General features: G+C 31.6%; 1 protein-coding gene across 49 annotated transcripts in view; it reads left to right on the top strand.

Moving 5' to 3' along the window:
• Positions 1 to 27,113, top strand: part of Rims2 (regulating synaptic membrane exocytosis 2) — a 559,411-nt gene that overhangs the window by 197,777 nt on the left and 334,521 nt on the right. For 4 of the 49 annotated variants that reach the window (XM_021724902.3, XM_078016827.1, XM_021724877.3 and 1 more), the window contains exon 1: positions 14,474 to 15,099. The exons of 38 other annotated variants lie outside the window; for them this stretch is intronic. In XM_021724902.3, coding sequence (XP_021580577.2) covers positions 14,978 to 15,099 — 122 coding nt within the window. In that variant the 5' untranslated portion in view covers positions 14,474 to 14,977. Of the gene's footprint in view, positions 1 to 14,472; positions 15,100 to 27,113 lie in introns of those variants that run through there. 7 more of the 49 variants (XM_021724912.3, XM_078016828.1, XM_005316273.4 and 4 more) reach the window with 4 other exon arrangements.

The raw sequence follows: 27,113 nt of genomic DNA, 5'->3' as shown, positions 1-27,113 counted from the left end.
CTGAATTAGCAACATTTAATTGACTGAGACTCTGCTTATTACTTGCTGTTTCTTGATGGTGTCTGTAAACTCATTTTAATGAGTTTTTTTGAATGCTGCATATTCACTTTTCATATTAATGTATTAAGAAAAATACTTTAGTAGTAAAAGTAGAAGTATAGGAAAGAAAAACTAGAAGGACATTAAAATGGGGGTAAATGGTTAACAAACAGTGGTGACTGTGTTAACAGAAGCACTTTTTAAAAACTATTGCTGAGAAAATTGTAGATTAATACCAAAATGCCATTGTTGAGAATAACTTGTTCCAACACTAATGTATCTTGCATTACTAAAGTCTCTAATTCATTAAAAGTATAAAAGTTAACAAGTTGTAATGTATTATGAACTTATATTTACAAATATACTCATATAATCCTTTGCCACAGATAATTTACACATATGCTGGCAGTAGAAATGTTGATGTTTCAGTAATAGGGATAAATTTGCACTGTAAAATACACAAGTATATTGCTTCTAGTTCAGCTTTATGGTAATATTGATTTTATATACTAACTTCTAGGGGATCTCATCCACTTTCCCCCTCTATACTTTGGCTTTCCCAGCATACACCAGTGAAGCAGTTCTGATATAATGGGTAAAGGCCACAAGATTAGGCTGACTTACTGAGGTGAAGTGAAGGTAGGAGCTGGAGAGTAAAGAAGTATTTATTTAGATCTTTTAGTAAAACAAATAAAGTGGTAATAAATGAAACTGATTTGGGGTAGATTCCTTCTCCCATTTTCTTCACTGTATAATTTCCTTTCTTATAGCTAGTATATTATGACAGGTTTGGGATAAACAAGTTGGAGTAGATCAAAGGAGAGAAACGGCAAGACTAAGGAGCTAGCCACTAGATTTGTCTTATCTAGTACTAAAATATAAGGAGTAAGAACATTCTTTTCAAGGACTTAGGCATTTGAGTTTATCAGTTCATAGCATGAATTCACTATCATGGTGGATCCTTTAAATATTTTTTATACATATTTAATACTTATTTGAATATTTTCATACTTATTTATACTATGGATAATAATACTTTCTATATGTACAACTGCTTATTTTATATACTCAAGGATGTAGCTCCTACAATTCTTTAAAGTAATTAAGATGTGGAATTGGGAGGAAACATGTAAACATTTGGAAAAATAATTATCAGCTCAAAATTTCAAGCTAAAATATATGAAAAGCAGAATAAAACTAATAATTTCCATGATTTAAAATTTCTTTTCATATAAGGGTCTTAACTTTTGCTTGTTTGTTTTAAAATAATAGCATTATTTAGAGAAAATAAATTATCTTTTTGCATGTGTCAAATGTAACTGGCAGCTTACAGTGGTGGTTCTTAAATTTTGGTCTTGGGAACTCTTCACAATCTTAAAAATGAGGACTTCAAAGAACTTTAAAAATATGATTATATTAATTAATATTTACCATATTAGAAATAAAAACAAGAAAACCATATTTATACTTGTTAATTTTAAAATAACGATGAACCCACAGCATGTTAATGAACCACATCTAGTCGATAGAATCCTATATTAACCTACAGTTAGTATTCCTTTGATAATGTTTAGAATCTGTGACTTGCTTTAGCTTGTAGAGTTTGGGAAAGATGATAGGAATATTCAATTATGTGATTATATTATGTAAGAGTATGTCTTAGATAGGAGCAAGAGATTCTTCTGTAGAATTTGAAGAATTAAAAACTACCTGCTGCAAAAAGGTTATTAGAGAACATGCAACTGGGATCTGTAGGAGACCCCTAGAAACACTGGCTGATAGCAAAAAGCAGGGAACTCAACTCCTAGAGTCACAAGGAACTGAATTCTGCCCACAATCACATTAACTTGAATTAAGATCCTGAGTTCTAGAACGAAACATAATCTAGCTGATTCCTTGTCGGTCCAACTTGCAAGACCCAGTACAGAGAAACTATTTAAAACATGCCTAGACTTCTGACTTATAGAAACTATAAAATAATATATATTTTTAGAAGCTACTAAAATTGAGATTATTTGTTTTTGCTTTGCAGCAGTGAAAAACTAATATAGCATATTTTTTTAAAAAGCCAAGGAAAGAAAAAAATTATTTTACACTTTGGGAAATTCTTTTAATGTTTGATTTAGTAAAAGAAACCTTCTTTGTTTAGTGTCTTGAACTATTATTCACAATTTAGTTTCTGGAAAGCTGCATTGTATACTCATGTGAGAATAAAAGTTAAAAAAAAAGAAATGAGATAACATTTTAGTATTTTGAACATAGGTTTGACCCTGCTGATCCTCTGAGACCCTTCTGAGGTCACTGTATTACACTTTTGAGAACCACTAGATTTGAGATTAAAGTTTTAGTAGTTTCCTTCCCTGCTAAAAATAGACCATTTAGTTGTATATGGCCCAGAGTTTATAAAGTAACTTAAATTATATAGAACTCTATTTCTTTGCCTGTTTTTCATTTGATTTCTGCTTTTGCCCTTGAATTTGTTTATGTGATTTACTGTGCTCCTCATGGTAAGCAAATGCAAAAGATCTTTGCTGACTCTTGTTTCAAGGAGGAATAGGAAGGACAATGTTTAATATGAAGGAAATTGGTACAGAATTTTCCTTGAAAGGATCTGTGCATGTTTGTCTTTAGCATTTACCTGAAATTGTGTAGTGGCCATTGAGAGATTAAAATTCAGGAGGAGATTTTAAACTATTTTTTTTAATAACTTTATTTTGTTTATTTATTTTTATATGTTGCTGAAATTGAACCAGGGCCCTTGCATGTGCGAGGCGAGCACTCTACTGCTGAGCCATAACCCCAGCCCCTAAACTGTATTTTTTAAATAAAAATTAACTCATTAAAAATTAGTTATTTTTATGTATATATGTTTATGAATATACAATATTTAATATGGTACTAGTGCTTATTTTTCTTAAGTGTTTTGTATTAATTTTGTGGTGACTTTAAACTAGGAATCCAGGCGAACTAATTAGTCATAGATCCCAAGATAGCTCAATATGTGATAAATTGCTCTTATCCTAAGATTTGTGATGCAGTTTATTGTTTAAAACATTAATATGAAATCATGTGGATTTCTTTTTTAGTAATTCATGACTACTCTAGTTTGTTTTCAAACCAAGAACCAATATTGTCGGTTAGTCTATAATTAACTATTTTTATTTCTGTCATTTATACCTGAAAGTTACTTGTATATATTATATGACACAGTTGGAAGTTTTAAGGTATTATTTGGAACTTTTTGTTTGAAAAGAAGGATTTTCAAGGTTGAGTTGAAGATTATTATTATTTTTTTTTTGGTAGAATAGTTCTCACTGTGCTTACTTAATTACACAGTGCTTGAACCGGAAAATTAAACTTTAGAGTGGTCTTCCCCTTCCTATTGACGAACTTATTTCCATTTTTTCCCTTTTTTATTATTTATTTCTTTCAACATGTTTCCACCTAGTCATTTTAAAATTTATTTCTTAAATGCTAGTTTTCAGCTTATTTTTTCATTAGTATTTTCAAATTCTTATTGAATTTTCTATTTATTCATTCAGTTTTCCTTTCCTGTGCTTAAGACTTGATTTGTATTGATGGAGCAGGATTAACAAATTGTAATTACATCTCAGATAAAGTTTATTACATTTTTCATACAGCCAAGATGTCAAGACTACAGGGTATGGGTAATCAAAATTGTTGTGATACAAAATATTTTTTTCACTTATGTGATAATAATCTGAAACTCACTTATACAACTTGTTTGACATAGTTGAAAGTTTTGAGGTATTATTTAAGATCCCTGTTTGGTAACAAAACTTTCTTCTGGTTTACTTTGTGAAGTTTTAGAGTCATGAGAAATGGGGGAGATTATGAGAATTTGATTTTTATCCTTCAAATATTTCCCCTTTCTGTTTAAATATATTCTGTGCTTTAATGTTGTATTCTCTCAAAAAATATAAATTTGGGAGATGTTTATGTCAAAGGATTGTTAGTCTTTATTTAATAAACTGTATTTTTATTTTATTTATTACTTTTTAAATTCTGGTGGATAAAGACTGCAACATTAACTTATATTTTAAATGAGAGAATTTATCTGTAGGAAGTTGTTGAATAAGAGAGACATAGTAGTACCATGTAAGAAGTTCTAGACTGTGAGTCAGGAGATTGGGATGCTAATTTTATCTTTGACACCAATCATTTGGCCAAAAAGAATTGAATGAAGCTTCTCACTTTTCTGCAAAATCAGAGAGTTTAGAGTCTATTTTAAATGTGATAGTATATCATTATAGGATTTAAGCATTACAAAACCATCATTATTATTATCACCTATTTATTTTTGTTATGGCCTTTCTGTTTTATGAAGAACAAGTTGTAGGGACCAAGATTGGTGCAGAGAGAGCTTTGGAAAATATTTTAGTAGTTCATGATAAGTTTGTAGCTTAAATTAAAATTTTAGTGAGATGGAAAATACTGTTTTGTTTTGAAGGTAGAGATGGTACCACCTATTGATTGTTGGGATCTGTGTGTTGAAATGTAAAAGAAAGGAATATCAAGGATAACTCCTGGATAAATCTTGTTGTTGTTCTAAGATAGGAAAAAAAAAAAAAAAAAAGGGAAGAACAAGTTTGGGTGAGGAAATCAGGAATTCTCTTTGGACACTGGCCATGTTATGTTTGAGATGCCTCTTGATTCCATTTTGGGATGCCAAATTGACAAATGCTTAAATGAGTCATGAATCTTAGGGGAAGATAAAAGCAAAGATGTAAAATAAAGATATTGATGGCCATGGAACCTAAGTTGCTTAGGGAAAGTCTTTAGATAAAATAACAGAAGGGGTCCACATGATAGGCAGAACAGGTGTGCTCTCCCACTACCCCCTGCAACATTTAGAGATCTAGGAGAAGAATAAGAGCCAGCCAAAGGCATAGGAAAAAATTGTCACTAAGCAAGAGGAAAATTATTAGAGTATGTTTCAGGAATTAAAAATAAAAATGTGTTAGATGTCATCAAGAGTATAGCATTAACGTCAAATGCTACAGGGAAGTCATGTTAAGAAAGCAACGCAAAATTGCCATTGCTGAGAGATAGCTCAGTAAAGCAATAAAGACAAAAACTTGGTTAGTATGACTTGAGAGGTGGAATGTGAAATTAAAAAAGTGACATAGTCTCTACATACAACTTTTTCAAGAAATTTTCTGTGAAAAGGAGCAGAAAGATGGCATAATACCTGGAAGGGAATGTGAGTTTCAGGGAGGTTCTTTTACAATAGGAAATAGCATAGTCATAAAATCACTGGTAAGTTGATTCACACTTAAATTATTAATTTATCATTATAAGTATCATTAGAAATAAATTCTAAAGTAAAATTAATGATAAATTAAACTAGGTATATAAGAAAGAGAGTAAGCTAGATGGGAAATTAATATTATAGGTGTTTGTTACATTATAGTTTGTTTTTTATTTTCAAATTTTGTGCTTAATCTCCATCACTCATAAGTAGCTAGGATCTCTAATTAATTCTGATCTCTGTTCATTACTAAGGGCCAGGCAAATTACATTTTTTATGTTGATAGTATTGGATTTAGTTTTTTAGAGATTTTTGTAAGTTTATTTGCATAAGATCTTCAGTTTTGCCTGAACAAAGACTAAAAATTTGGTTTGCTCTCCTTTCACCAAGGAAGGAAAAGGAATAAAAGGAAAAAAGCTAAAAATATGCTCTCAGACTTTCAAAGTCTGGGTCTGGCTCTTATGGAATGAATGAATTCAGGTCAAAAGAGGTATTTTCAAGAGAGTTTTTTTTTTATATAAAAGTTACACATCCAGTATTTCTTCAAACTCATGACAGAATATATAACACAGAATTGTTCATCACATTCCATTATTATTATTATTATTATTGTCATTATTATTATTATTACTGATGTTGGGAATTGAACCCAGGGCCTCACACATGCCAGTCAAGTGTTCTACTGCTAAACTACACCCCCAGCTCCATAATTGTCCTTTAAAAATACTGTCTCTTATTGGCTTCTAGGCCATCACACTTTCCTAATTTTCCTCCTACTTTTGTGGCTGCAATTCAGTCTCTTTCACTGGCTTTTTCTTTCCTGCTGACTTAGCGTGGAACTTAATTTTTGGTGTTTTATCTTGGATTTTTTTTTATCATTTTGGATTATTCTTTTCTTGTTTTAAATTTAGTTATACATTACATACAGTACAGTATATTTTGACATATTTTTACAAACATAGAATATATCTTATTCTAATTAGGATCCCAGTCTTGTGCTTATACATGATGTGAAGATGCATTATGGTGTATTTATATACTTATATAGGAAAATTTTGTGAGATTCATCTCACTGTCTTTCTTAGTCCTACCCCCTAACTTCCCTTTATTCCCCTTTGTCTAATCCTCGGACCTTCTATTCCCTCCCCCAGTATTGTGTGTTAACATCCACCTATCAGAACATTTGACCTTTGGGTTTTGGGGATTGAGTTATTTCACTTAGCTTGATAGTCTCCAGATCCATCCATTTGCTGGCAAATGTCATAAAGTCATTCTTCATGGCTGAATAATACTCCATTATGTGTATGTATCACATTTTCTTCATCTATTCATCTGTTGAAGGGCGCCTAGGTTGGTTCCATAGCTTAGCTATTGTGAGTTGAGGTGCTGTAAACATTGATGTAGTTTCATCATTGTAGTATGCTGATTTTAAGTCCTTTGGGTATATGGTGAAGGGTAGAATAGCTGGGTCAAATGGTAGTTCTATTCCAAGTTTTCTGAGGAATCTACATACTGCTTTCCAGAATAGTTGCACCAATTTGCAGTCCCATCAGCAATGTATAAATGAACCTTTTCCCCAATATCCTCGCCACCATCATCGTCACTTGTATTCTTGATAATTGGCATTCTGACTGAGTTATATGAAATTTCAGTGTAGTTTTAACTTGCATTTCTCTAATTGCTAGAGATGTTGAACATATTTTTATATAGTTGTTGACCATTCGTATTTCTTCTTCTGTGAAGTGCCTGTTCAGTTCCTTTGCCCATTTATTGATTGGGTTATTATTATTATTATTATTATTATTATTATTATTTGATGTTAAGTTTTTAAAAAATATATCCTGGAGATTAATGCTCTATGTGAGGTGCAGTTGGTAAGTATTTCCCCCCATTCTGTAGGCTCTGTCTTCACACTCTTGATTGTTTCCTTGGCTGTGAAGAAGCTTTATAGTTTGATAAAATCCCATTTATTGATTCTTAATTTACTTCTTCTACTTTAGTAGTTTTGTTGAATAATTTGGTTCCTAAGCCAACATGATGGAATTTGAATTTTTCTATTGGTGATCTCAATCACTTGCTTGTTTGAAATCATTACTAACATGCTGATGCTTCCTAAAGTTGTTGTTTTTTTTTTTTAAATTTTCAACTTAGGTTTCTAACTCTAGAGTGACATATCTAATTGATTATCTGTTTTTTTAAAGCTATTTTATGTATGCTTCAAATTCAACAACTTATCATCTTTCTCTTTCTTCTCCCTCAACCTATTGCAGTGGATTTTAAGACTATGTGCTTCGTTACTTAAGAGAGAAATCTGAGAGTAATTTTTGAATCCTCTATTGACATTCATATATCACTTCTGAACTCCTGTAACCAATCACTATTTCCTGTTGATTCAACATCTGTCTTTTTTAGTCTGTTCCTTTTTCTTCATTTTACTTTGATCACTTTAAGCCCATTAATATCTTGCTTGAACTATTGCATTAGCTTCCTAACTGATATCCCTATATCCACATATAGTGAGATAATATTTTGGTGTATTTATGGTTGTATTTCCTTCAATGTGTTTTTTGTGAATGCCTGAGTCTTCTCTATTATGACCACTGGGACTTGATTTATCTGTTGACTCAAAGTAGAAAAACACAGAATTATTCACGGACTTCATTAAAAAATCAAAATACTCAACAGTTTTCAATCTCTGTAGGATTTGCAAATGTTTTTTTCTCCAGCTACTTGATTTCTCTCAGTATTGCTCTGTTCTGGTTTTATTTAATCGACATTTGTATATGCAATACTCTGTATAATACTCCTTTATTTTGCCCTTGGTTAGGCTCATACTTATTATTTCATGGTTCTCATCTTAAATGATAGTTTCTCTAGAGCTCCCTCTGAACTTCTGAACTCCAAGACTATTTCGGGGTTATTGTTAACAAGCTCTCATCACATCACATCACTAATCTTAATTCCCAATAACATACATAATCACTTATTTAGTATCTATATTCTCCACCAGACTTCAGACCAAAACTCCTATGAGGACTGGTATATTACTCTCCTATCTTCTTTTCTTCCCTCTCTTCCATTTTGCCTCCTTTCTGCCCTTTTTTCTTTGTTTTCTGTAGGCTTTTTTAGCAGTTAGAAAAGTGTCTATGAGACAACAAATTCTTGTTGGTGAATGAATGAATGGATGAATTTTGAGAAGAGATTTATTCTCTCTCTCTGTGTGTGTGTGTGTGTGTGTGTGTGTGTGTGTGTGTGTGTGTGTGGTACTGAGGATTGAGACTTATTCTCTTAATATTTATACAAGACAAAGAACCTTGAATTGTTGTAACCTTGAGATTTATTACCTTTGATGGAGAACTGAAATTCAGAGTGAGGGTATCAGAAAGTGGTGACTCCCCATTTTCAAGTGGCTTTATGATCAACACATACTACTGAAGAGGAAGTAGATATACAAGAATTAGAGGATTGTGTATATATGATATGCCTGGGTACTTCCATAAATACAGGAGGTGATTTGGTAGGAAGTTGGCATGGGTACTTCCATAAATACAGGAGGTGATTTGGTAGGAAGTTGGCAAAGATACAGAGAAAGTTGAGATATTAATCTAATTCATTCCCTTTTGTAACTATAGCCTGATGGAAAAGGAATGTTTGAATTCAGTGTAAACTTTTGAATAAACTATAAACCAACTAATCTTTTCTTCTGGATAATTCAATCTTCTGTTATACAAGTCCCTAATGTCCTCTGCTTGAATACTTTTAAGGAAACAAGGTAGGGTTTGTAGCAGTTGCTTAAACCTCCATAAGACTAATTGTAACAAGTTCACTCTTTAGTAGCTCTCCAGAGAGCCTTTGTTGAAATGGAGGGAAAAGGCCATTGGAATCACCTTTAATATTACCTTTAACCTGAGCCTCCCTAGAGACAGTTATTATAGTTCTATAGTGGCCTCCTGGGCTATGTTGACAGGCCAAGAGAGTGGGCTGGGAAAGATAAAAAGAGACAAAGGAGAAGGTACACTATGGAAATAGTCAAACAAGAAAGTTCCAACTCACTGTTTCCTATTTATTCTCAGCTAGTGATAAGTGACTGGTTATTATTCACTAATATTTAATTGGATATATATATATATATATATCGCAAGAATAGAATATATTCTAACCTATGTTAAGTGTTCTGTAATGTGTAAATTATAGTGAAAACAAAGTACTTTAGGCTTTGTTGCTAAACTTTTATGCAGATAACTTTTTCTTCAGCACAGAAGATAATTGGTGTTCTTTTAAAAAAACATTTGTTGGGGCTGGGGTTGTAGCTCAGTGGCAGAACACTTGCCTAGCATGTGTGAGGCACTGGGTTCTATCCTTAGCACTGCATAAAAAACTAACTAAATAAAAAACTTTTGTTGCATATATTTAAGGTCTACAACATGAAATTTTGATTATATATATGTATATATATGTATATAGTGGAAAGCTTAGTAATATCAAGCAAATAGTTATTTCTGACATCTGATGTCAAAGCTGAAACAATTTTTGTATTTATAGGATAAGGTGTGTAGCCTTTGGGAGAAAAGACCTTCCCTTTGCTCCCCACTTTTTTTTTTTTAAAGTAATGAGTAGAGTTGCATGAAAGGAAAAAATTACATATGAGAACTATTGGAAGCCAGTATTATTACACAGCATTTCATTTTTTCCCATATTTTGCTTAAACCTGTTTATAGTTGTGCCAACAATTATTATTTCTAATATTTTAATACAATAGCAAAGTAAAGTTAGTATTATTTCTGGAAGAATCTAGTTGCACTTAGAACTTACTAGTTGGCAGAGGTGCCTTGTGGAGACAGTTAGTGAGCTAAGATGTGAGTCCTTGACTGTATTTCAAGACAAATAAACATCTCTTTTATTGTGGCTCCTGGTGACTGTAATTATTAGGGATAGAGTTGGGTCTTATTCATGTTGATGTAGCTCCCTGCAATAGTAGTGTTGCTTCTAGTGGTTCTCTTGATAGTTATAAAGGGAATATATTCTTAGAGTTAGCAATCTTAACACTGGGGAGATTTGACAATTTTTTTTGAGATCTTCCATTTTTTCTTTTTCTTTCCTTCTTTCTTTCTTTTTTTCTAATTGATAGAATCCCTGGGTATCACTTAGTGCATTCTCATTCTAGAGCTTAAATATAGGTGTGGTCCTGAATAGCCTGATTCTTGCATTTACTGACAAAGATATTTCCACTGTTGTCAGCTTTTGAAGTATATGGACTGCTCTGGCACTAGATTGTTGAAGCATTTCTGTACTATCTTTCAGATTACTTTCACAACCAAAGTAAAATAGTATTTTTGGTATTTAAAAAAAGTTTTAAAAGAGATTATAGTAATTCTCAGGGATTGAACTCTATATCTGTTCCTAATTCTAGTCATTGCTAGATGAGACCAATAACCCAACCCGCTGCATTATCACTCAGAAAGGAAAGGGAAAGATACCACAAATGCATTTTTGAGGCAAGGATCATCAAACTGTTCACCTCAGGGATAACAAATAAGCAAAGAAATAAAAGACACATGATAGTGTGCTTTTCTACCTTTTCTTAGAAGTTCTAAGATCCTTGCCTCGAAATACATTTGTGGTAGCTTTTACTATGTTTTCTCTTTCCTTTCTGAGTTAGATGATGCAGTGGGTTGGGTTATTGGTCTCATTTAGCAATGACCAGATTTAGGAACAGATATAGAGTTCAATCCCTGAGAATTACTATAATCTTTTTAAAAACTTTTTTTTTAATACCAGAAAGCCCTTGGACATTAATACGTTTTTAAAAACTTACTATACAAATTGTTGTGTTTTGAACTGTTTTTTGTTTTTTATCTGAAAATTTGTGAGTAGTAATGTACTAGTTATCTTTAGATTTGTAGCATGCTTGTTTAAGTCTGGTATGTTCTTTCTTTCATCTCTGAAAATACTGCATGATTCACCCTAAATTGAAGCATAGGCCAAATTACCTTTCTTGAATGCCTCCTCTTTCCTCCTTAAGAATTCTATCATGCGCCTTTTATTTCTTTGCTTATTTGTTATCCCCGAGGTAAACAGTTTGATGATCCTTGCCTCAAGGAAATAATTCCAACAGAAGATACTAATTTGAGAATCATGAAGAGAGCATTTTTCAAAATATTTATTCTCTGGACCATCTTTCTTATAACCTTAGATTTTTTTTTTTTGTTAGAAGCTTCAGATATTTAATGGAACAAGAATAGTACAAAGGTGACATAGATAGTTGTACCTTTGAAAAAAATCATTGCTTGGGTATATAAAGTGAACATCCTAAGGTATTATGGGTAGTTGGTGTTGGAATAAGTGCTTAACCCAGGCCATTTGACTCCAGGTACTATTTTCTTTCTGTTTTCATAGAAGTCTCTAATATTTGTTGTTTGTTAACCTGCATTATATAGAAAATGTAAAGGAAATATTACCTATAAACTTTCTTTGTAATCCTCAGGACATTTGTGACAAATTACAAAGTCCCTTAAAGCACAATGTTTTTGATTACAAATATTGGTGACTCTTGTATTTCTGAACCTTATGATATAACATGGCAGGCTAAAACCAAATCAACATAGGAACAAAGAACAAAATGAGGCCCTTATGTGGTTTCTGTCCTCTCTGTGGATATGACTAAATGATAATGAACTTTTTGATAAAATTTAGTCATCCATTTATTCAAGAATTTTTTACCAAACACTGACTCTGTGCTAGGCACTAAGCTAGGTGAGTAAAACAGAATGCAGGACTTAATCTCATGGAATCAAGGATGAAACACATGAAGCATTTTTTCAAGTGAATATATGGTTATATTTAAGCACTATGAAGAATAACTGCAGGGTATAATGAGAGTGCATAATAGGGAATCTAATCTAGGTCAGAGGAAATCTTCCTAGGTTAAAAGAAGGGAAGAGGTGATAGAGAAGGTGGAAGAAACCACTTTGGGATATTGGGGGAATTAAGAGAAAACTGGTCAATGATGCCAGTATTCTATAGAAAGAACTGGAAAATGAGTTGCTGAGGAAGACAGGTGCAGTATTGTTGATTCTTTTAAAGGAGCCAATTTTAAGATTCATTCTAGTGATATTTCCAGTGTTTAGACCATCTTTGAGCACTGTGACCTTGCCTTCAAATCAAGGTTTGAAACACAAAAGAAACATTTTTTAACAACAAAGAGTGTTTTATAGTATAATCACCTTAATTAGTAGACTTGCTTCAAAAGAGCCTTTGATTATTTATAAATATTAAATCTACCCACAGAGAATAAATATGTTTTTTCATCACTGATAGGGTGTTAATTTAAAAATAACAATTTTAAGAATGTATATTTTTGTAGATGTTGATATTTTATGAAATATCTACTTATGATCAGAGACTTAAAAATTTAAATCATATTAGGTTGCTTCTGTTTGAGGTAAATGCAAGAAACCCACTAAAATTTTCTTGTGAATTAAAAAACTTGAGATATTCTCACTGAAATATTCTTGATTAGTCAGGGGCAGATGATTTTCTTATTCATCTACAGAGATGGGCCTCTTTACAATAGGTGTGCATTTGTGTGTGTGGTTGGGTGAATATGAATGCAAACGAACATGTACTTATATGTACAAAACAAAATGACAGGGAAGGAGCATAGGAAATAGTGTCCAAAACAAAGACTTTCATTCCAAATCTCTCTATCTTTTATGAACTGTATAATCTTTAATCCATAAAAGCTTGAATGTTTTCATCTTTAAACCTATGGAAGAATTAATATGTGTAGTATTTTGTAAACATTAAAAATGAATTTAGAATTGCTTTATAAATTAAGAAATACTTTATGATTTGTGTGAGTGTTTGAACAATAAATTGGTGTGCACCTATAAAAACATCACAACTAATAAATAATGGTCAATATTGGGTCACTCTTAGTTTAGGTCAAATTCATAATTGAATATCTTAGTTTAAAAAGAAATAAAATAGTTGTTTAAAAATCTATGTTATTATAGTTTATTATATGTTTATTCATTCCCCAAAATAACTTACCACTATTTTAAAACAGTATATTTAAGTGCTTATATGTTCAAAGTGATATGTATATGGAAAGAGATGGGCTTAGGGCTAAGAGTTGAGGTAATGCAGAACCAAGAGGGCTGGATCTGTTAAAGAAACACTAAGGAGCCCAGGGTGGTGGTGCACAACTGTAATCCCAGCATTATGGAAGGCTGAGGCCAGAGGATCACAATTCAAAGCCACCTCAGCAATTTAGTGAGGCTCTAATCAACTTAAAAACACCTTGTCTAAAAATAAAAAATAAAAAAGGTTGGGGATTTGGCTCAGTGATTAAGCGCCTCTGGGTTCAATCCTCGGTACCAAAAATCAACAAAACAAAGTAAAACCAAAACCAAAAAAACACCCAAACAAACAAACAAACAAACATCAAGGGTCAGGAACAAATAAATATCAGTAAAAATATTAAGCGTCTCCACAAATGACTTGATATTTAAAATTTGGTTTACATGTTGCTTTTAAAAATCTTTACAGAAAGATGGTTGCCCCTGGATACAGAATAACCTAAGATTTTCTCTGAAACACAATTTTTCACAAAGAATGTGCGATAATATGTGGGTATTCTAAGATTATTGGAACCATCAGAAAATAGTCCATTCTAAAAAATGTTATGACTGCCATTATTGAAATAATTAATGATAGTTGATAAAGTGTCCTTTGGCCATGGTCATGTTTTGTTTGGACCTTCAGGAAAGTTTTTATTTAATGTGTGCTGCCTAGGTGAATTTTAATAGATAGGCATAACTTTCTTCCATATTTATATGACCAGCCATGTAGTAACTATTTATGGCCTATAAAAGGGACCAGACTCAACATTATTCACATTTCTTTAAAAATAAATAAATGAAGACATTTTAAAATTAAATAAGAAATTTAAGATGACCAAGTACATGTTTTCCAATGCACTTCACTCTAGAAGTATGGCATTATAAATGCAGGTGATAAAAGCCCATTGTCTGTCATACTTTTATTGCTTCATGATATCAAAAGGAGGATGTACCACTTATTTTTAGAATGTTCCGGTCCTATGCAGCAGCTTGCACGTTGAAGAGAGATGTTCTGTTGCTGGAGTTATTCATTTCCCAGAAAAGAGAAAAGGGTTTGGGAGATGCATAATTTCTCTTCCTAACTTATCCAGTAGCAACATTGAGAAGATACCTTGTCCCCATTTTTATTACTTCTGAGATTTTATTGCTGGCAGCCAGATGTGCTGAAACTCCTGACGACAGCATCTATTCATTGCGTGTTTTTAATAGGCTTAGAGAAATATGAGTAGAGTACATGAAAGCAGCTCAGCTTCACACTTCAGCTGGGAATGCCCAAAAAGCCTACTGCTGTTTAGAATTCTTGCTACGGTCAGGAGAAAGCCGAAAGCTGCACGAGTACTGAATCTTCTACGACTGAATTAGAAGAATAATGACTGTACAATTAACTATCAACCTCTGCTCATTTAAGCACAGTTTTTACAGAGCTCAGGAGAAATATGGAACTTGATTGGCATGTTTTATTTGATGGTGTCTGCAAATAGATGACTTTAAAGACAGGTGGTAAGGAAAAATAAGAGAAGGAAAAAAAAAAAAAAGGAAGAAAATGCAATTTGAGACATTGCGCCAGGTCTGCAATTCTGTTTTATCTCATTTTCATGGGGTTTTTTCATCCCCACCAAATATTTTACAAAATGAGCTTTTTGGACAAACGCTGAACAATGCAAGGTGAGTAGAGCTAAACTATATTTTCTTTTAGTATTGTTAGTTTCAGGATAGTAATTTTATATGTCTGTAAAATTGTTTTGTATTGCAATTTTAATATTATAAGGGTGCTGTCTTTTTTATTATACATACAGAATTATACTTAGTATTCTTAATTTGATTTTAAGAAGGAAAATAAGCTTTATTTTTCTTTGGAAAGCATAAAAGCATCTTAAATTTAAGTAGATTGACCTCTGAAACATAATATAGATGTTAGTCTGTTTCATTATTTCTCTTCTTAAAATGATTAACTCAAAATGCCTAATATATGTTTTCTTTGTTATCATAGCAGTGATTATATTGCATATATAAGAATGGTACTGTATAATCATATGTGTTTTGTTGGAAAATGTGAATTAGCAATCATGCATGCTCTTGTAAAACATGCGGAAGATGATTTCTAGGTCTAAGACATTTCTCTATGCAGTGTAGATCAATAATCACTTTTAAGCAAGCAATAGTGTGAAACTGCTAGTAATGCTTTGTATTAGATAAGCTAGTTTGGAAGGATTCTTTGTTACAATTCCTATTGCTTTTTCAAACCAAGCATTTTTTTTGTGGTGAAGGTTGTTAAATTTTGAACATATGTTCTAGATGGTTTCTCTGACTTACACTAAAAGAGATAGTCCCTTGAAAAAAGCTTTTGAAATGCAGTTTTATTACCCAGCTCATCTCTCATATAAGTTGTTTCGCTTTTGAGAATTTCTAATGTTATACAACTAGTATAAAAAAGAGACCTTATTTTAACTAAATAAATGTGGAGAAAGACTGGGAAAGAAATTTCATGAACATAATAGTGTACTGAAATCTTCTGGAAATCTACGGGGAATTAACAGTGCATAGACTATTGAATGGTTTTGTTGATCTCTTCCTTTTAGGTTCTTAGAAGAATGTGAGGCAGGTTATTTTAGAGATTAAAAAAAATCCTGTTACACAATATGTGTGTTAATTTAGCAAATGAAAAGAATGCTTTTAAAATTTATTGACATTTAAAATGTTTACTGATGGCAAAATGTTTTTTGGAATATGGAATAGCATATTTATTTCATATAAAATTATGCTTCTTTTCCTCAGTGTAGTTTTGTTCAGTGAACTGATTTGATTTTTCCTAATCTTATTTTCAGACTAATTTCAAATATACAACTATATGAAATGTTAGGATATTCTAACATTTGGACTATGATATAAATAATGGACTATTTATATTTTAAGATCTTGCTTTCTTTTTATTTAGTAATATATCATTTTTACTTATGTTAAATTTTAAATAAAAGAGACAGTATGGGTTTCTCAATATTTTTACAACCTGAAGGTACCAGAGTTTTAGAATTTATGTTTATTCTTTAAAGTTTTTTCCTTGTTTTGTTTCCGTCTCTTTTTTTAATCCCAAGAATTTGTGTGCTCAAAAGTATTAACATTAGGTCTTGGTGTATATTGATTATATAAACTGTACAGTTAGCAGCACAGTAAAGAAATTGGTTTTAAAATTAGTGGTAGTAGTTTTCAAATGCAAGACTGTATTTATTGAGGGTTTGTGTACATCCCTATAACTAGGCTTTTGCTGTGGCTTCAAGTTTATTTTATTATATGCATTTTATAACTTAAATGCTGTCATTAATATCTGGAATTTTATGCTGCTGCAATTAAACATTAAATTGTGAAGTTTCTAATACTTTCAGAAGATCAATCTTGTTTAACTTCAATACTTATCTAAAATTACCCAAAATACCAATTAATAATAAAGAGTTTATTCTGCTTTAAAATATAATTCCTACCTCCATGTTCTTACTTTATTAGTCTTTAAAAAACAGAGGTTTTATTTTATAAAATAGACTTAATTATCTTCATAAATAACCATCAAATTGATTTACTTTTAAGATCAGCCAAAGTCAATGCAAATAGTTATTTTGGAAGTTTGAAGAAGGAAAAATAAGTAAATGAACTCACAATTAATGCTGCTACATATTTTAATTTTTTTGTGTGTGTTCAGATTAGATAGAAGGGTCTTTTAAATATTTTATTCTACTTAGATTTTTTACAAAAGAATACAATTACCTAGACATTAGCATTTCAGTTAACAATGAAGTAAAAAGTATGTAAATTAAAAATTTGTTCTTGAAGAAAAATACCATGGGTGAATGACTTAAGCATGTCATCACAAAATATGCTCTTACAACTTAAGTTTTATTCCTAAATAATGAGCATTTCAATTTTGTGGAGTGGACGCTAATGACTTTTGAGATTTAAGCATCAATTATATAACTATCACTTCTAGAAAGAACAGTTTTAATGTTGTTACATGAATAGTAATCAGTTAAGTGTTTGGACTAGTTGACATAGAATATATAATATTTGTATTTTGACATTAACTATGATCTTTAAGCTGATCAGAAATAACATCATAGATTTGGACAAATAGATTATATTTTTATTCTGAATTGCTTTCTAGGAGAAATTATTAGAAGAATACTATGTATCAATTGTAGAAAATATATTATTAAAAATTGATCCTTTTAAGCAATTTTGAAATGGAGCCCTTTCTTAGATAACTAATCATATCCCTAAATCTGCAACTTAACTTTCATCAGGTTATTAAATATTAGGGCATTTAATATCTATGACATATTAGTAACAAAAGATGAAAAGCTCTTATATTATGCTCCAAAAACATCATTTCCAACTTGAGAAAGAAGGAAAGAGTTTAATTATACTAACAATATTGAATGAATCATAAATCACTAAACTGGAAATTAATAAAGATGTTTAAAATATTTTATTATTTAATGAATAATGAAAATTTATTTATGAGTGAAAACCACTTGACTTTTTTAACTAAATTTTGTGGGAAACATATAGCATGACCCTTTTGTTTTAGACAGAAAGTTCTTAACTTATTTTTTTGTCATCGTATGGTACCATTTTAGTACATAAGGATCTATTTTTCTACATTTAAAATGAAACAACTAAAGATCCTACAAGGGAAATAAAAACAAAAACAAAAGCCTGTCTGCATCCTACATAAATCCACTTAATGGGTTTTGATGAAATGTCACTTTAATTTAAACTCTTGTTATCAAGTCGTCGTCTTACAAATTCATTTTTCCCAAATTAAATTATTTCACCAGAACACAAAGATAATTGCTTTTGTTGCCAGTGAAAAAGATTTCAAGTACTGAATTTATTATGAAATCTAATTTTTGTGATCTTGTCTTTGGAGGAAATCATAAATTTTCAGAAACTAAAAGATACATTTTTTAGTAGAATTCTTTGCATTAAGCTGTTAGTTGCTTTAAGGGAGTGTTCAAAGGAAAATAATAATGATGACTTGTGATAAAAATTTATGAAAAACTATATTTGATGTCCTCCAAATTTTTTTATTTATTGAATTTTAACAATCTTTCTTGTATAGTTAAGAAATCTGTATTTTCCTCTTGAAGTAATTATTTCTTTGTCACTAAATTTGTGGCAGTGAATTTGCTGTGCTTTTTGGCCACACAGGGGCATACTAGAACTAGAATTTATTCAGAATAGATCTTTTTCTCCCTTGCATATATGTATGATCAGATATACAGACTTTCGTATTTGAAAGTAAGATTTAAAAAACTTAGACCAAAGAATATTTGGATTTGTTGGTACTTTTAATTATAAATGAGGGAACTGTATGACCTCATTTACCTGGAGTGGTCTCATTTTTTGCCCAGTGTTCTCAGTGATTATTATTAGTATTACTTATCTCTCTCAAAAATGTTGCAATTTTTCATTAAAATATGGGGCTACTCAAATTATAAAAATGAAATATAAAGCTTATTTATAAATGTAAATAATTAGTTTTTTTCATTAAAACATTACTACAGTTCTAAAACATTAATATTATTTTAAATAAAACCTGATTTTGCCAAGTAAATGTTTAGTTTGTTAGTATTTTTGTTCAGAATAATTATTGCTTTGGTTTATAATGAAACCATTAATTTGTGTTCAGGAAGTTTGGCATAGACACTTATTAATCATAGCATGTCAGACTATTATGACACTGAAAGTATGCTTACTTTTCAGAGTTCTAAAGGTGCAATCTGCAGTGTGTTTTGTTTGGACTTTATGTGGTCCCGACATAATAAATTTTTCATTTTAGGAATTTATTTTGTGAAAAGTCTGTATTCTGAGATTTATAAAGCACTCAATAGTCTGATATAAAACATACTTTATGTTTTTACTTAAACCTTATTAAACCTACATAATGATAAAAATTATTGACCTTAAAAGTATATCTCAATACAACTGCTTGTTTAGATTTCTAATCAAAATGATTTTTGATTTAGATATGCATATCATCAATATATTTTCCAGAATATTTATTATGAGCCTTAGGTACATACCACAATCATTAATATAGTTACCAAATCTGATACAGATATATGGTCTTTTGAGTGTTTTCTTTATTGACATAAACTTTATAGAGCTACTACTTTTGGTAATAACTGACAGGTAAATATTAACAGTTCTTTTAAAATTATCTACTTCTACACAATCATAATGGATCTTAGAACAGTTAAAGAAGGTAACTATTAGTAAATTTAAAATTCTGATGCTAGTCACTGAATACTAAAATGAATTCATTTCATACGTGCTCTGGTGCTGTAGGCTGTGTTCATATCCATTTGTGAATTACTCAGAAAACTTCATGGCCCCAACAAAAGAATTCTTAAGACTGAGCTTCAGTTTGAATTTAATGTTTGAATTTAACTAATACTGCAGCAACTCTGATTTAGAAAGTGAGATATGGGATCTATGTCAAGTTCTGAGAAATTTGAAGACTTTTCTATTCCACCACTGTCTCTCTGCTCTTAAACAAAGTGCAGCTTAATTTAAATGTACTTAAATCGAACTCAGGACTTAATTCACTTGTACACCTTTAAATTTTTCATCTTGTGTGTCCTTTGAAATATCAATAATATAGTTAATGGAAAATGGTAAGGAGAACTGCCATGTTTAAGGATTGGTTTGTGCCTGACTTTTCTACTGTATGTTTTAGCTTTATGTTGGGAACACAGGAGTATTGAACATAGGAGTTGTGTTCACAGGTAGGGCCTGAGATATTTACTAGTTATGTGCTATTGGTAAAGTCACATTCTCTCATGCTACTTCCCAGTCAATATAAGTTTCCCCCAGTCTTCAGAACTAAATACTTCTTTAAAAAAATAATTCAGATTACTTTTTTATGTTCTAGAACTTTAAATAATGGACATCATATCAAGCTATTCTTTTTTTTTTTTTTTGGTAAGGCCTTTTCTTCAGCATAAAAATAAAAAAAATATGTTGTTTTGTGCAAGTAGTTTTTTCCCTTCCATTACTGAATACTATTCCATTTTATAATGCCACATTCTCATATAAGTCTTTTTGTAGACATTTTAAAATTTTTCTAGTGAATTTCTAGAATAGGATTTTGTAGATCATAGAATAAATACATGTTTAGTTTTATAACTGCAGATCATTTAAAAATTGGTTGTACATTTTAAACTTATTTTGACCAATGTTTGAGAATTTTACTGGTTCTGCATACCTTCAACATTTGGTGATGTGTCTTCTAAATTTTTGTCACTCTCATGAATTTATGGTGGTATTTCCTAATGATGTTATTTTGTATTTTGTATTTGCCTGATGGCTAACAATGTCAAGTACTTTTTCATTTGCTTACTGGGCATTTGAAAATCTTCTTTTGTGAAGTGTCTGTTCAATTTTTTTTTCTATCATGGTTTCCATTTTCTGCGTGCTAACTGAAAATCCTTTGCCAAACTGTAAATAAAAAAAAATAAAAACTATCATATATTTTCATTAACTCAAGTTTTAGCTTTTGGCTTTGGTATATGATCTGTTGCAAATTAATTTTTGTGAACATAATTTAAGAGAGGAGTCAGAATGGATATCCAGATGGATACCTTGTTTTTCCATTGCCATTTGGGGACAAGACTTAAAGACATTCTGTTTCTTATTGGGTTGCTTTGTCACCTTGGTAGAAAATTGAATAATTGTACAATTGTGGTCCTATTTTTGGGCTACCTATTATATCCCATTGATCTATAGTCAATCCTGTGCAGTACTCCAATCTTACCTTTATAGTAGTCTTGAAGTTAGAATACTGCAAGTCCTCCATCTTTGTTCTTTTTCAAGGTAGTTGAGTATTCTAGATCCTTTGCGTGTGTGTGTGTGTGTGTGTGTGTGTGTATGTTAATTTTGATTTGACAAGTTTGTTGGGATTAAATTCTGAATAGCTTTGTATTTCTATTGATAGATTGGAGAGAACTAACATCTTAACATTGAGTCTTCCGGTGATATATCTCTTTATTTATTAGGTGTTCTTTAATTTATCTAAGCAATGTGTTTTAGTTTTAAAAGGATAGAAGTCTTATATGACTTTTGTTAAGCTTTTCATAGATATTACATTTTCTATTATGTTATAAATTATCATTTTAAAAATTTCAGCTTTCAGTTGTTTGCTGCTAGTTTATAAAAATCAAAATCATTTTTAATATTAATGTTGTATCTTTGACCCTGCCCAATTTACTTACTAGTTTTAATACTTTTGTGGTAAGAAAGTCTATGTGAATAATCATGTCCTCCATAAACAGTTTTACTTATTTTTTCAATATTTATGCCTTTTATTTTTTTCTTGTCTTATTCTATGCTTAGAACCAACCATGCAATGCCAACACAAGTTGTGAGACTCTCCTACTTTAGTAACAGTTTTTTTTTTTTAAATGGGCCTGCATTTTATTCATTGTTTATTGCATGGCTATACAATTACCATATGATTGTTCTCCCTTATTCTATTTATTTTTCTAATTATATTAGTTTTGAATATTAAACCAAATTTGCATTTCTAGAGTCAATCCCAATTGGTAATAGAATATTATTCATTTTATATACAATTGGTTGAGATTTTCTATGATTTTGATAAGGTTTTTTTTTTAACATCTATATTCATGAGAGGTAACTTTATAGTTTTATTGAAATGTCATTGACAGGTTTTAACATTAGGGTTATTCTGATCTTATAAAATGAGTTTAGCAGTTTTTATATCTCTATTTTTGAATAGTTGGTATAAGTAAGATTGATATTTTTTCTTCCTTAAGTATTTGATAGAATTTGTCAGCAAAAGCAACTGGACATAAAATTTTCTTTGTATGAAAGTTTTGGAAAATAATTCAGTTTCCTTAAGCTAAATAGGCCTGTTTACATGTTTTTAATTTTTCTGAGTTGTGGGACATTGTAATTTTTAAGAAAATTTTCATTTTTTCTAAGTCAACACTTTTGTTGTTATGATTTCTAATATTCCTTTATTATTTTTTAATATCTGTTGAATTTATTTATTTTTATTTATTTTTAAATTTTTATTATTGGTTGTTCAAAACATTACATAGTTCTTGACATATCATATTTTATACATTTGATTCAAGTGGGTTATGAACTCCCATTTTTACACCATATACAAAATGCAGAATCACATCGGTTACACATCCACTGTTTTACATATTGCCATACTAGTGTCTAATGTGTTCTGCTGCCTTTCCTATCCTCTACTATCCCCCCTCCCCTCCCCTCCCCTCCTATCTTCTCTCTCTACCCCATCTACTGTAATTCATTTCTCCCCCTTGTTTTTTCCCTTTCCCCTCACTTCCTCTTATATGTAATTTTGTATAACAATGAGGGTCTCCTTCCATTTCCATGCAATTTCCCTTCTCTCTCCCTTTCCCTCCCACCTCTCATCCCTGTTTAATGTTAATCTTCTTCTCATGCTCTTCCTCCTTGCTCTGTTCTTAGTTGTTCTTCTTATATCAAAGAAGACATTGGCATTTGTTTTTTAGGGATTGACTAGCTTCACTTAGCATAATCTGCTCTAATGCCATCCATTTCCCTGCAAATTCCACGATTATGTCATTTTTTAGTGCAGAGTAATATTCCATTGTGTATAAATGCCACATTTTTTTTTATTCATTCATCTATTGAAGGGCATCTAGGTTGGTTCCACAGTCTAACTATTGTGAATTGTGCTGCTATGAACATCAATGTAGCAGTATCCCTGTAGTATGCTCTTTTTAGGTCTTTAGGGAATAGACCGAGAAGAGGAATAGCTGGGTCAAATGGTGGTTCCATTCCCAGCTTTCCCAGGAATCTCCATACTGCTTTCCAAATTGGCCGCACCAATTTGCAGTCCCACCAGCAATGTACAAGTGTACCCTTTTCCCCACATCCTTGCCAGCACTTGTTGTTTGAATTCATAGTGGCTACCAATCTTACTGGAGTGAGATGCTATCTTAGGGTGGTTTTGATTTGCATTTCTCTGACTGCAGTATGTAGATTGGAGCCTACTTTTTCTTCTATCAGACGCAGAGTCTCTGATTTGATATCAAGCTCCTTGATCCATTTTGAGTTAACTTTTGTGCATGGTGAGAGAAAGGGATTCAGTTTCATTTTGTTGCATATGGGTTTCTAGTTTTCCCAGCACCATTTGTTGAAGATGCTATCCTTCCTCCATTGCATGCATTTAGCCCCTTTATCAAATATAAGATAGTTGTAATTTTGTGGATTGGTCTCTGTGTCCTTTGTTCTGTACCATTGGTCCACCTGCCTGTTTTGGTACCAGTACCATGCTGTTTTTGTTACTATTGCTCTGTAGTATAGTTTGAAGTCTGGTATCGCTATACCACCTGACTCACCTTGCCTGCTTAGAATTGTTTTTGCTATTCTGGGTCTTTTATTTTTCCATATGAATTTCATGATTGCTTTATCTATTTCTATAAGAAATGCCGTTGGCATTTTGATTGGCATTGCATTAAACCTATTGAGAACTTTTGGTAAAATTGCCATTTTGATGATGTTAGTTCTGCCTATCCATGAACAGGGTATATTTTTCCATCTTCTAAGACCTTCTCCTATTTCTCTCTTTAGGGTTCTGTAGTTTTCATTGTATAAGTCTTTCACTCTTTTGTTAGGTTGGTTCCCAAGTATTTTATTTTTTTTTTGCGGATATTGTGAATGGGGTAGTTGTCCTCATTTCCATTTCAGAACATTTGTTGCTGATATGCAGGAATGCCTTGGATTTTATATCCTGCCACTTTGCTGAATTCATTTATTAGCTCTAGTAGTTTCTTTGTAGACCCTTTTGGGTCTGCTAGGTATAGAATCATGTCACTGCAAATAGTGATAATTTAAGTTCTTCTTTTCCTATTTTTATGCCTTTAATTTATTTCGTCTGTCTAATTGCTCTGGCCAGTGTTTCGAGAACTATGTTGAACAGAAGTGCTGAGAGAGGACATCCCTGTCTTGTTCCAGATTTTAGAGGGAATGCCTTCAATTTTTCTCCATTCAGAATGATGCTAGCTTGAGGCTTAGCATAGATAGCTTTTACAATATTGAGGTATGTTCCTGTTATCCCTAGTTTTTCTAGAGTTTTGAACATAAAGGGATGCTGTACTTTGTCGAATGCTTTTTCTGCATCTATCGAGATGATCATATGGTTCTTATCTTTAAGTCTATTGATATGGTGAATAACATTTATTGATTTCCGTTTATTGAACCAACCTTGCATCCCAGGGATGAATCCTACTTGATGATGATGCACGATCTTTTTGATATGTTTCTGTGTCTGATTTGCCAGAATTTTATTGAGGATTTTTGCATTTATGTTCATTAGAGATATTGGTCTGTAGTTTTCTTTCTTTGAAGTGTCTTTGTCTGGTTTAGGAATCAGGGTGATGTTGGCCTTGTAGAATGAATTTGGAAGTTCTCCCTCTTTTTCTATTTCCTGAAATAGCTTGAAAAGTATTGGTATTAGTTCTTCTTTAAAGGTTTTGTAAAACTCTGCTGTATACCCATCCGGTCCTGGGCTTTTCTTAGTTGGTAATCTTTTGATGGTTTCTTCTATTTCCTCAATTGATATTGGTCTGTTTAGGTTGTCTATATCCTCCTGACTCAATCTGGGCAGATCATATGACTTAAGAAATTTATCGATGCCTTCACTATCTTCTATTTTATTGGAGTATAAGGATTCAAAACAATTTCTAATTATCTTCTGTATTTCTGAAGTGTCTGTTGTGATATTGCCTTTTTCATCTCATATGCTAGTAATTTGAGTTCTCTCTCTTCTTCTCTTCGTTAGCATGGCTAAGGATCTTTCGATCTTATTTATTTTTTCAAAGAACCAACTTTTAGTTTCGTCATTTTTTTCAATTGTTTCTTTTGTTTCAATTTCATTGATTTCAGCTCTGATTTTAATTATTTCTTGCCTTCTACTACTTTTGCTGTTGTTTTGCTCTTCTTTTTCTAGGTTTTTGAGATGAAGTGTGAGATCATTTATTTGTTGGTTTTTTCTTTTATAAAGGAATGAACTCCAAGCAATGAATTTTCCTCTTAGAACTGCTTTCGTGTCCCATAGATTCCAATATGTTGTGTCTGTGTTTTCATTTATCTCTAAGAATTTTTTAATTTCCTCCTTGATGTCTTCTGTAACCCATTGATCATTCAGTAACCTATTGTTCATTCTCCAAGTGATGCATGATTTTTCCTTCCTTCTTTTATCGTTGATTTCCAGTTTCATTCCATTATGATCAGATAGCATGCATGGTATTATCTCTACTCCTTTATAATTTCTAAGAGTTGCCCTGTGACATAATATATGATCTATTTTTGAGAAGGATCCATGTGCTGCTGAGAAAAAAGTGTAACTGCTTGATGTTGGGTGATATATTCTATATATGTCAATTAAGTCTAGGCTATTAATTGTATTGTTGAGTTCCATAGTTTCTTTATTCAACTTTTGTTTGAAGATATTTCCATGGTAAGAGAGGTGTGTTGAAGTCTCCCATAATTATTGTATGGTGGTCTATTAGACTCTTGAACTTGAGAAGAGTTTTTTGGGGCATATATATTTATAATTGTTATGTCTTGTTGGTGGATGGTTCCCTTGAGCAGTATGTAGTGTCCTTCTTTATCCCTTTTGATTAACTTTGGCTTGAAGTCTGTTTTATTTGATATGAGTATGGCCACTCCTGCTTGTTTCCAAGGTCCATATGAGTGATATGATTTTTCCCAACCTTTCACCTTCAGTCTATGTATGTCTTTTCCTATCAAATGGGTCTCCTGTAGGCAGCATATTGTTGGATCGTTTTTTTTTTTTTTTTTTTGATCCATTTTACTAGCCTGTGTCTCCTGATTGGTGAGTTTAAGCCATTAACATTTAGGGTTATTATTGAGATATGGATTGTACTTCCAGCCATATTTGTTTATTTAAGTTACTTAACATGGTTTGTTTTTCCTCTTTGATTATTATTTCCATTTACTGTACTACCTCCTGCTGTTGGTTTTCATTGTTATTTTCCATTTGCCCTTCCTGTAATGTTTTGCTGAGGATGTCTTGAAGAGCTGGTTTTCTAGCTGTAAATTCTTTTAACTTTTGTTTATCGTGGAAGGTTTTAATTTCATCTTCCATCGTGAAGCTTAATTTCGCTGGATACACAATTCTTGGTCAGAACCCATTTTCTTTCAGCATTTGAAATATGTTGTTCCAGGATCTTCTAGCATTCAGAGTCTGTGTTGAAAGATCAGCTGTTATCCTGATTGGTTTACCCCTAAATGTAATCTTCTTTCTTTCTCTTGTAGCTTTTAAAATTCTCTCCTTATTCTGTATGTTGGGCATCTTCATTATACTGTGTCTAGGTGTGGATCTCTTATGATTTTGCACATTCAGTGTCCTGTAGGCTTCTAGGATTTGGGATTCTGTTTCATTCTTCAAGTCTGGGAAGTTTTCTCGTATTATTTTGTTGAACAGATTACTCATTCCTTTGGTTTGGATCTCTATACCTTCCTGTATCCCAATAACTCTTAAGTTTGGTCTCTTTATGTTATCCCAAATTTGTTGGTTCTGCTCATGGTTTCTTAATAGTCTCACTGAGCTGTCTATGTTCTTTTCAAGTTGATATACTTTG

Source organism: Ictidomys tridecemlineatus, chromosome 7, assembly GCF_052094955.1.
Source record: "Ictidomys tridecemlineatus isolate mIctTri1 chromosome 7, mIctTri1.hap1, whole genome shotgun sequence".
NCBI classification, from domain to species: domain Eukaryota; kingdom Metazoa; phylum Chordata; class Mammalia; order Rodentia; family Sciuridae; genus Ictidomys; species Ictidomys tridecemlineatus.
Note: the sequence above shows the minus strand (reverse complement) of the source record. Positions and strands in the feature narration are given on the sequence as shown.